Source organism: Mobula birostris, chromosome 9 (assembly GCF_030028105.1).
Source record: "Mobula birostris isolate sMobBir1 chromosome 9, sMobBir1.hap1, whole genome shotgun sequence".
NCBI classification, from domain to species: domain Eukaryota; kingdom Metazoa; phylum Chordata; class Chondrichthyes; order Myliobatiformes; family Myliobatidae; genus Mobula; species Mobula birostris.
In genome coordinates, this window is record NC_092378.1 from 86,114,290 (window position 1) to 86,126,580 (window position 12,291).

A 12,291-nucleotide genomic window follows, 5' to 3' on the forward strand; every position below is an offset into this window, starting at 1 on the left:
ACTAATCTGGCTTGAGAAACACTGTTAATTAACACTATTAAAATCATGGAAATTCTCAGCCAGCATTTGTGTGGGACAAACTTCATTATAAACACTGCTGAGGTGCTGAAAATTTAGATGGGCCTTCCCAAAGACCCTCACATTGCATACATTCATTAATACAATGTAAGCCATAAAACACCAATAGAGGCTGAGAGGATTTGGTTCAGATTCAATTACTGAGCAGTAGAATAATAGGTATTAACCTTGAAACATTAAATAAGAAAGCAGTAACCAATCAAATGCAGATATGTAATTTCCTTCAAGTTTTAATGATTACACACAGCATCAGATTAATTATTCAACATCCACCAACTGCACTGTTTTATAGCACTAGGTGTTAAGCATTTGCCTCCAGATGCCCATAGAGGAAAAACTATTTTCATCATATTTCCTTGAATGAACAGCTTATGTAGGAGACCCAAGCAACACACAAAACATGCTGGAGGAACTCAGCAGGCCAGGCAGCAAAAATGCCTAGCCTTCTTTGGCTTGAATATTTAAATGGATGCTGCCTGGCCTGCTGAGTTCCTCCAGCATGTTTTGTGTGTGTTGCTTGGATTTCCAGCATCTGCAGGTTTTCTCTTGTTTACATAGGAGACCTATTGCTATTGCCATTCGCTTCGACTGAATTACCAAGGGAACAAGCAGCATATGATGATACTGGAGAGAATAACTTTAACAATATTCTTAACTTGTATGAATGTTGCATAACAGTTTTACATGTCTTCATGCTGCACAAATTCAGGATATCTGATGCAATATTACTATGTGTTAATTATATTGCATGAAGTATCCAGAACTCATTCTTCAAAACTACCATCTTCACTAACCGTAATGGACCTTTTCACACTAATATCCCCTTAAATGCTACAAAGCTTACAGTCCTCGTCAGAATGTCCCGGTTTGGGAGAGCTGCTGGTTACTTTAACATAGTTCAAATGCACAGCACAAACCTTTCACTCACCAACATTCTGCAACTCTGAAATCCTGGTGTCAGAGCTGAGGCTTACTAACTGTTGTGTAAGTTACCGTCTTGCAGCTCAAGTGACAAAATCAAGTCTGGTATTAGAATATGCAGAAAGGCTCCAGCCCACAGCAACTCGGATCATAGTGACTCACTACAGCAAATGGACAGGAATCCATTTTAATGTGCTTGGAATGGAAAAGGACACAGAGAAGGAAAGATGCGCACGCATCCTTTGGAGATATTCATCCCAGGACACTGTCATTGAAGGCCAAGCAAACAACTGCTTTCTGATGCCCACTGTACTCCCGTTTAATTTCACCAGTCTCCACACACCACAACCGGGCAAGGTTATCTGAAGAAGCTGTGTGTGGAAAGAAAGATGTTAGCCTTTTTGTGTAAAGAATGAAAGCTTGTAGATTACATACCATGTATATTGCAAACTCCATCTTCTCAAACAAGTTCTCTTGCTGGATAGTCACCAAAGCAAATGAACAACTTGTATAGGTTAACATACATTTAAAAATAACAAAATAGTATCTCCCACTTATGCAATGCCATTCAAAACTACAGGATGTGCCTGCACATTTTTCAGCTAAATACTTCTGAGGTATATTCACTCTTATAACGCATTAGTCAAATCAGACTTGGATAGGTTTTATGATGTTGGTTGAAAGACTAATGTTGAATAGGGTTTAAGAGACCACCCTAATTGTCTTCAGGATGCCTCCATAAATGTTTGTCTCTAAAAGAAAAAAAGGGATTTCAATTTAACACATTACTTCCAACAAAACAGCACTCTCTTTTATTGCTATGGAATGATAGCCATGTCAAGCCTCGGAGTGAGAACCACACTCACAACTTGCTGACTCAGAACGGAGACTGGGAACTAAAATGTGGAGAACTGCAGAATTTCTTAAAAGGGTATGTAAAGTTATCCAGCCACAAATGCAGTCTCATTCCCAATCCAACACAACTCTAAAAAGATTTCCTACGATATTTCTGATGTCCACTACCCAAGGGATCTAACTTTGGTATTATTAGATTATGTTGGCAAACAAGGAATCCTTGAGACATTTTCCCAGTGGTCTAGATTACAAATTATTCCAGGAACTTAATTGTACTTTGGAGACACAAGAGGGACATTGGAGTGAGTGCAATTAGTCTATATGAAATTGGCTGCTGATATCAGAGCAGAACTATGTACTAGAATAAACAGTGCTTAAATAGCACCAATCCCTTATTTGCATAGTTCACTTCTAACCTGTGACAATATATTGTGAGTCCCCTGAAAATGCACAGTCCCACATCCAGCCACGTGACGTCTCTCCAGGGTTATTGCTCTTGATGCTAAGCTCAGTCATTAGGGAGAAGTTGGAGGTCCTCCATATTTTGCAGGTCTGGTCAGCTGAGCACGTGGCAAGAAGTCTGTGGTAAGGAATAACAGAGCTTAACGTAGTATATAATAGTGTAATATATCACACAATTGTAGGAGAGCTGAAACAGGAATAAAATGACACACAAGAGATGTTGGAATGATCGTTCCATAATACATATTCTTTGCAACAGTTGTCAAGATATACTGTACTGATAGAATCACAATTAAACCAGCTCAGCTCCATTTAGATGCTGGTCCCACGGTGAGGAGAGAATTAAATCAGCAGGACTAGGGCAAAAGGCAAAGTTCTAACCAGAAAAGTAGACACTATGAAGAAAGGACGAAGAAGAAACTAGATACGACACAATCACTACAGATGTAGTGAGAGATACAGATACAGATGAGAGGGAGCTTGATGATAGTCAGGACAATATGAGTGAGGTTGATGTTCTGGAGCATGTTGACATTAAGGGAGAGCAGGTGTTGGAGTTGTTAAAATACATTAGGACAGATAAGTCCCCAGGGCCTGATGGAATATTCCCCAGGCCGCTCCACGAGGCGAGGGAAGAGATTGCTGAGCCTCTGGCTGGGATCTTTATGTCCTCGTTGTCTACAGGAATGGTACCGGAGGATTGGAGGGAGGCGAATGTTGTCCCCTCGTTCAAAAAAGGTAGTAGGGATAGTCCGGGTAATTATAGACCAGTGAGCCTTACGTCTGTGGTGGGAAAGCTGTTGGAAAAGATTCTTAGAGATAGGATCTATGGGCGTATAGAGAATCATGGTCTGATCAGGGACAGTCAGCATGGCTTTGTGAAGGGCAGATCGTGTCTAACAAGCCTGATAGGGTTCTTTGAGGAGGTGACCAGGCATATAGATGAGGGTAGTGCAGTGGATGTGATCTATATGGATTTTAGTAAGGCATTTGACAAGGTTCCACACGGTAGGCTTATTCAGAAAGTCAGAAGGCATAGGATCCAGGGAAGTTTGGCCAGGTGGATTCAGAATTGGCTTGCCTGCAGAAGGCAGAGGGTCGTAGTGGAGGGAGTACATTCAGATTGGAGGATTGTGACTAGTGGTGTCCCACAAGGATCTGTTCTGGGACCTCTACTTTTCGTGATTTTTATTAACGACCTGGATGTGGGGGTAGAAGGGTGGGTTGGCAAGTTTGCAGCTGACACAAAGGTTGGTGGTGTTGTGGATAGTGTAGAGGATTGTCAAAGATTGCAGAGAGACATTGATAGGATGCAGAACTGGGCTGAGAAGTGGCAGATGGAGTTCAACCCGGAGAAGTGTAAGATGGTACATTTTGGAAGGACAAACTCCAAGGCAGAGTACAAAGTAAATGGCAGGATACTTGGTAGTGCGGAGGAGCAGATGGATCTGGGGGTATATGTCCAGAGATCCCTGGAAGTTGCCTCACAGGTGGATAGGGTAGTTAAGAAAGCTTATGGGGTGTTAGCTTTCATAAGTCAAGGGATAGAGTTTAAGAGTCGCGATGTACTGATGCAGCTCTATAAAACTCTGGTTAGGCCACACTTGGAGCACTGTGTCCAGTTCTGGTCGCCTCACTATAGGAAGGATGTGGAAGCATTGGAAAGGGTACAGAGGAGATTTACCAGGATGCTGCCTGGTTTAGAGAGTATGCATTATGATCAGAGATTAAGGGAGCTAGGGCTTTACTCTTTGGAGAGAAGGAGGATGAGAGGAGACATGACAGCGGCGTACAAGATAATAAGAGGAATAGATAGAGTGGATAGCCAGCGCCTCTTCCCCAGGGCACCACTGCTCAATACAAGAGGACATGGCTTTAAGGTAAGGGGTGGGAAGTTCAAGGGGGATATCAGAGGAAGGTTTTTTTTACCGAGAGTGGTTGGTGTGTGGAATGCACTGCCTGAGTCAGTGGTGGAGGCAGATACACTAGTGAAGTTTAAGAGACCACTAGACAGGTATATGGAGGAATTTAAGGTGGGGGCTTATATGGGAGGCAGGGTTTGAGTGTTGGCACAACATTGTGGGCTGAAGGGCCTGTACTGTGCTGTACTATTCTATGTTCTATGATGTATTTGTCAAATATATGTCATTCAAGTCTGCTCCATTATTTAATAAGATCACGGCTGCTCTGATAGTAATCTCATCTACACAGTCCTATCTTTCCAAGGTAGACTTTCACCTTCTTGCTTCCTATTGCAGCTGTTACCAGATTCCATTGAGACACTTAGCAGGAGTTCGTCAACATTTCTGATCCAGTCAGTACAAGACATTAATGTCTCACACCTAGAAGGCTCAGCAGGTTTCCTTTCCACTGAAATTCAGAGCTGACACTGTCACTGAATAAATTATACAATACAAAGTTATAACTCCATGTATCTGAAAACTATAAGCAGATTGTGGTAGAGACATTCCTGACTGAACTTAAAGAAAACACTCATTTAAGATAAGTTGCCACGTGCTTTTACTGGGAAGTTAACAGCATTCCCTTCTCAGTTGCCTGTTCCGTGAATGCCTCAAGGAATAAATAACAGAAAACGTGCTCATAGGCTTCTTAGTGTGACTCCAGAACCACCACTTAAATGTTTTGCAACTACCTAACCGCTTATGTCTGGAATCTTGGTGGCCATTTTCTCATAGTGAGATGCCCCCTATGACACTGAAACAACTGATCCACCAACATGTTTCAATAGTGTTGATTCAGTTAAGAGTCTGATTCCTCTGCTTCAAGAAAAATAAGCAGAGGCACAAAAAGGCTAAGATCAATTCAATAAACAGGTGGTTTACATTGAGGGCTTAGGAAAGTAGCAGCAGAAGCAATGGATACTGGATCTGACAGAGCAAAGCATATAGGCGGCACAATTATCTTAATTTACTCTTGCCTTAAACTTTAGTAGAAGATAATACAAATGCAAGATATGTACAGTTTTCACATACAGTGCCTATAAAAAGCATTTACACCCCTTGGAAGTTTTCATGTTTTATTGTTTTACAGCATTGAATCACAGTGGATTTCATTTGTTTTTTTTTAACACTGATCAACAGAAAAGACTTTTGTTCAAAGTGAAAACAAATTTTTACAAATTGGTTTAAATTAATTTCAATTATTAAACACAAAATAATTGATTGCATAATTATCTACCCCCTTCAAGTCAGTGTTTAGTAGATGCACCTCGAGCCTGTGTGGATAGGTCTCTATATCAGCTTTGCACATCTGGACACTGCAATTTTTCCCTATTCTTCTTTACAAAAGTGCTCAAGCTCTGTCAGATTGCATGGGGATCATGCGTGAACAGCCCTTTTCAAGTCCAGCCACAAATTCTCAATCGGATTGAAGTCTGGACTCTGCAGGACATTAATTAATGTTGTTTTTAAGCCATTCCTGTGTAGCTTTGGCTTTATGTTTGGGATCACTGTCTTGCTGGAAAACAAATCTCCCAATTCACAGTTCTCTTGCAGAGTGCATCAGGTTTTCTTCCAGGATTTCCCTGTATTTTGCTGCTTTCATTTTACCCTCTACCTTCACAACCTTTCTAGGGCCTGCTACAGTGAAGCATCCCCACAGCATGATGCAGCCACCACCATGCTTCATGGTAGGGATGGTGTATTTTTGATGATATGCAGAGTTTAGCTTCTGCCAAACATAGCGTTTAGTCTGATGACCAAAAAGCTCAATTTTGGTTTCATCAGACCATAGAAGCTTTTTCCAACTGACTTCAGAGTCTCCCACACGCCTTCAGGCAAACTCTAGCTGAGATTCATGAGAGTTTTTTTCTCAACAGTAGCTTTCTCTTTGCCACTCTCCCATAAAGCTGCGGCTGGTGAAGCACCCGGGCAACAGTTATTGTATGTACAGTCTCTCCCATCTCAGTCACTGAAGCTTGTAGCTCCTCCAGAGTTTTCATAGGTGTCCCTCACTTATCCCACTCTTGCACGGTCACTCAGCTTTTGAGGAAGGTCTGCTCTAGGCAGATTTGCAACTGTGCCACATTCATTCTTTTTCTTGATTGACTTAACTGTATTCCAAGAGATATTCAGTGACTTGAAAATTTTCTTGTATCCATCTTCTGACTTGCGCTTTTCAATAATTTTTTCACGGAGTTGCTTGGAGTGTTCTTTTGTCTTCAAGGTGTAGATTTTGCCAGGATACTGACTCACCAGCAGTTGGACTTTCCAGATACAGGTGTGTATTTTACTACATTCAATTGAAACACCATGACTACACCAGTGATGTATCATATTGGTGTGTCATATCAAAGGGTGGGGGGGGGAGGTGAATACTTATGCAATCAATCATTTTGTGCTTTATATTTATAATTAATTTTGATCACTTTGTAGGAATTTGTTTTCACTTTGACACGAGCCTTTTTTGTTGATCAGTGTCAAAAAAAGCCAAATGAAATCCAGTGATTCAATGTTGTAAAACAATAAAACATGAAAACTTCTGGGGGGGTGGGAGGGGGATGAATAGGCACTGTGCATTTACTGAAATAGTTCTGATGAAAAGAGCAAGTGGTTAAAGCAGATATGAAAACAACGTTGAAGAGATATTAAGACAGGCACATGAACAGCCAGGAAATGGAGAGATACAGACCACATGCAGACATATGGGACTAGTTTAAATGAGCATCATGGTCAACACAGACAGCATGGGCAAAAAGGCCTGTTCCTCTAAGCTACTAACTGAGAGGGAGAAAGTTACAAAGAGATACGCAGGGGAATGGGGCTGATGCGTATACTCTGGGAGCCACTACTGAATGGTCTTCTTCAATAGACTAAAATAAGACTTTCCATTCTCATAGTTCCCTGAAGAAAGGGAGAATAAAAGGTCTTATTATAGTTTATTTAATCTTTCTGTCTTATAACTCTGACTCTGATGTAAGTTATATACAGTTCTCTGACATTAAATGTACCTATTGATACAGTCTGCCTAGGTAGTTGCCCAGAGATTTAGATTTATTGGAACACTCTGGGCCACACAGTTTCATCCAGCACATCCAGAGTATAGTCCTGGAAGGCCTCCTCATTTTCTGGCTTGGGATAGATTTCCCATCAGCTGTTGAGACCTTCAACATTATGAATGCTTGTCAAAGATTTCACAAATGTCCAAAAATCACAAGGAATCTTTCAAAAATAAAACTTTAAACATAAAAGACTAAATATACACTTTACTTAGAAACATTTAAACATGAGGAATTCTGCAGATGCTGGAAATTCAAGCAACACACATCAAAGTTGTTGGTGAACGCAGCAGGCCAGGCAGCATCTCTAGGAAGAGGTACAGTCGACGTTTCGGGCCGAGACCCTTCGTCAGGACTAACTGAAGGAAGAGCTAGTAAGAGATTTGAAAGTGGGAGGGGGAGATCAAAAATGATAGGAGAAGACAGGAGCGGGAGGGATGGAGCCAAGAGCTGGACAGGTGATTGGCAAAAGGGATATGACAGAATCATGGGACAGGAGGCCCAGGGAGAAGGAAAGGGAGGAGGGGGAAAAAAACCCAGAGGTTGGGCAAGGGGTATAGTCAGAGGGACAGAGGGAGAAAAAGGAGAAAGAGAGAGAAAGAATGTGTGTATATAAATAAATAACAGATGGGGTACGGATGACCACTGGGAGATCCTGCTTTCTCTGATGGACAGAGTGTAGGTGTTCAGCAAAACAATCTCCCAGTCTGCGTTGGGTCTCGCCAATATATAGAAGGCCACATTATGAGCACCAGACGCAGTATATCATCCCAGCCAACTCACAGGTGAAGTGTTGCCTCACCTGGAAGGACTGTCTGGGGCCCTAAATGGTGGTAAGGGAGGAAGTGTAAGGGCATGTGTAGCACTTGTTCCGCTTACAAGGATAAGTGCCAGGAGGGAGATCAGTGGGGAGGGATGGCGGGGGGACAAACGGACAAGTGAGTCACCTGGGGAGCAATCCCTGCGGAAAGCCGGGGGGGGGGGGCAGGGAAAGATGTGTTTAGTGGTGGGATCCCGTTGGAGGTGGTGGAAGTTACGGAGAATAATATGTTGGACCCAGAGGCTGGTGGGGTGGTAGGTGAGGACCAGGGGAACCTCCATTCTGCGGTCTATGACTTCCCCATTCTGGCATCTACTCTCTCCACCTTCTGCCAAACAAAAGCCCGCGAAAGCTTTTCTGGGCCCCACAAGGAAGAAAAAACACGCCTCTCATTGGACGGCGCACATTCCAAAGCCCCCGTAATCTCTAGTCATAACCCAAACATTGCTGCTACAGAGTAGCCATTACCTTAGCATTACAGAGTAGCCATTACATTAGCAGTGAAACCTTACAGAGAATTACACTCTCCCCCACCAAATTTAGTCATGTCCTTATGGCATTGAGATAATTTGCCAACCCTTCCTGCAAGGCACAAAGTCCAATCCAGGTGTAAAAGGCAGTGATAAAGCTCTCCAAGACAGTAGGGGCCACACTCTGTTCCCCCACTGCTACACAGGCCAGCCTATCCGGTGGCCTTCTAATTCTCTGAGACCTCCGTTCCCCCTTACCTAACTCTTCAGGTTCAGACATGACTGGGGATACCTCTGGTCTACCTGGCGATGCTTCCCTGGCCTATCACTCGTGCCCACCTGCAGCTCCTCTGTCCCGTGGTCAAGCTCTGCTTCATCCCTTGCAGGGTCCAGCTGCAACCCAGGCTGTCCAGATAGCACCCCCTCCCCCCCAACCAACAACTTCACCTGACTCAGTGGGAGAAGAGCTGGGAGTCTTTTTCTCAATCAATGGGGAGTTAGCAAAAGGCAGCATATACCACACATCCAGGCCCTCTGAATCAGTATCCCTCTCAGAGGTGGAGGCTTATCCTCTCCTGCTGTTGGCCCTGAAGTCGCCCTGGGTCACCGCAGAGTCCTCTTACTAGGTACCAAGTTGGGCTTTGGGTCAACCTGCACCTCTTGTCCCAGAGGCAGAAGGTGGTTCCGATGGAGAATCTCGACAGGCCCATTCCCATCCTCTGGTTTCACCCAGAAAACTGGTAGGCCTCGCATCTGACTCTCCACCACAAAGGGCGTAGCCGCCCAGCAGTCAGCCAACTTATGCTTGCCAGGTAGCCCCAAATTCCTTATGAGGACTTGGTCTTCCGGCAGGAGTTGGGAGAACCTCACCTTTTGATCACACCTCCTCTTATTTCCTTGATTCTGCTTGGCAGCTGCAACCTCAGCTAATTCATAAGCCCTTTTCAGCTTCCTTTTCATATCAGACACATACTTCAGGTAAGTCTTTGGTGGTAAGTCACCCTTGTCAGTACCAAAACAAAGGTCAATGGGCAACCTTGCCTCACACCCAAATATCAGATAGTATGGCGAGTACCCAGTAGCTTCATTTCATGTACAGTTGTAACTGTGGACCAGATGTCCAATATGTTGACTCCACCTGCTCTTCTCGTTGATCTCCAAGGTCCTGACCATGTCTAGCAAGGTCCGAATGAACCTCTCTGGCTGGGGATTACCCTATGGGTGACAGGGCGTAGTCCTCGACTTCTTGACTCCAAGCATGCCCAGTAACTCATGGATGCGTCTGCTCTCGAAATCCTGTCCCTGATCACTATGTATCCACCTGGGAAGGCCATAATAAATGAAATACTTCTCCCATAACACTTTGGCCACCGTGGACCCCCTCTGGTCCTTGGTAGGGAAAGCCTGCGCATATCTGGTGTAGTGATCCGTGATGACTAAGACATTCGCTGTGTTGCTGGCATCAGGTTCTATTGACAGGAAATCCATACACACCAGGTCCAGGGGCCTTGCACTCTGCAAGTGGGGCAAAGGTGCTGCCTGCGTAGGCAGCATCTTCCACCGTATGCATAGAATGTACGACTTGCAGTATTCTTCAACCTCAGACTTCATTCAGGGCCAGTAAAATCAATCTCTGAGCAATCCACAGGTCTTTTCAACCACCAAGTGTCCAGAATCTTCATGAAGTGACTTCAACACAATCCTCCGATACTTCTCTAGCAGAACCAGCTGTGAACGCCGAGGTCAGGATTAACGTTAGGGGATTGTTGTCCGTCCTCACCTCAAACTTGACACTATAGAGATAGTCACTCAGCTTATCCACCAGAGCCCATTTCAACTCCAGAAACTCCAATTTGTGCGTGGGATAGTTTTTCCTCAGAGGGCGACAGACCCGGCTGACAAATGCAATGGGTCTCAACCCGGTGCCCTGATCCTGATACAGTATGCCCCCTTAGCCCTCTCGGCTGGCATCCATATGCAGTACATACGGCAATCGGGCGTCTGCAAAAGCCAGCACCAGCGCCTGGGTCAGCAGCTCCTTCAGCGTCTGAAAGGCCTCTTTACATTTCGCATCCCATTTTGGTCCAAAAGGCTCTGATGGGCTAAAATACTCTCCACCCTCCTGTCCTTTTCCGCCCTCCCTTTCTTCCCCAAGGGAGGGTAACCGCACAGAAGCTGATTCAATGGGTGACTCACTTTTGCGTAGCCTTTCACGAACCTCCGATAGTAACCACAGAACCCGAGGAACGAGCGCAGAGCGCTCACAGTCTGGGGTCTTGGCCAGGTGGTCACCACCTCTATCTTAGCAGGATCTGTAGCTACTCCACCCCGTGAGACTATGTGCCCCAAATAGCTAACAGACGTCTTGCAGAAGTGGCACTTGTCCAGGGAGTCTTAACCCTTCAGCCTTCAGGCAGCCCAACACCTTCAGTAGCCTCACTTCATGTTCTTCCAAGGTGGACCCAAGTACTATGAGGTCATCCAGATACACCAATACCTCAAGCAAGTTCATATCCCCCACTGTTTTCTCCATGACCCACCGGAAGGTTGCAGGGGCTCCCGATATACCCTGGGGCATCCTTTCGAACAGGAAGAAACCCAGTGGACACATAAATGCTGTCTTCTCTTTGTCAGCCTCACTCAAGGGGATCTGGTAATTTCCACTCCTCAAGTCCAGCACACTGAACCACTTCACACCACTCAGACAGGCCAGTGCGTCTTCAATCCTGAGGACAGTATACTGGTCAGGGACGGTATGCCTATTCAGAGTCCAATAGTCCACACACATGCGTACCTTCTCATTCTTTCTGGCCACTACTATTGGAGATGCATAGGGGCTTCGAGACTCAGTAATGATCCCAGCTTCCTTCAACTTACACAAATGCTGCCTAACGTCTTCCACCTCTGCAGGGGCCAGGTGCTGTGACCTCTCTGAATGGGGTGTCCTCGGTCACCCAGATAGTGTGACGAGTGCTCTTGGAACAACCCACATCAAACTCGTCAGTGGAAAAGACACTTTCCAGCTTCAACATCTTCTCTACCAACTTCCCCTTCCAACCCACAGGAACTGGGGAGTCCCCGAAATTGAATGACTCAGCGATCAACTTTGCCCCCTTTTCCAATAGTTTCTCCCCGGCTTGTCTCACAGGGAAACCAGACATTATGGTCACAGGGAACAAATGCGCCAGGGGCATCCTCTGCTCGAACGTGACCTCCCTCTTCGTAGTGTTCCTGACAATCACTGCCATCCTGCTTGCCTGTACAACCGAGGGCTTCTGCAATTCGGGCCTCACCAGTACCTCAGCAGGAAATCCTGACTCCCTCTCGTGGTCTTCTAAGAGGGCCTCGTTCTCAGGTATTCTGGGAAATTTGGGGGTCTCCATCACTCTTGATACTTCTCCAGGCCATAACACTTTTGGCTTCGACTGGGTGAACCACACAGTCCCTCGTCTAAAGTCAGTACCCGGCCCAATGCAGCCATGCACTTCTTCAAAAGCAGCTCGAAATACCAAGTGCACAGACAATGTTCCCAGAAGGCTCTCCCCAGCCTTCTCCTTGCAGGATCCCATCAGCCTCCTTACCAGAGGACTGTTGGTCCCCACCAGGATTGAAACACTGACCTTGTCAGTGGGGTCCGGACAATACAGCACTAGTGTAGCAAGGACCTC

General features: G+C 45.1%; 1 protein-coding gene across 1 annotated transcript in view; it reads right to left on the reverse strand.

Moving 5' to 3' along the window:
- Positions 1-297: 297 nt before the first annotated feature.
- The window catches only part of mlst8 (MTOR associated protein, LST8 homolog (S. cerevisiae)), a 32,809-nt gene continuing 20,815 nt past the window's right edge, over positions 298-12,291 (reverse strand). The window contains exons 7-8 of the mRNA XM_072268353.1: positions 2,271-2,434; positions 298-1,370 (exon numbers count right to left, since the gene is read on the reverse strand). Coding sequence (XP_072124454.1) covers positions 1,252-1,370; positions 2,271-2,434 — 283 coding nt within the window. The 3' untranslated portion in view covers positions 298-1,251. The remainder of the gene's footprint in view (positions 1,371-2,270; positions 2,435-12,291) is intronic.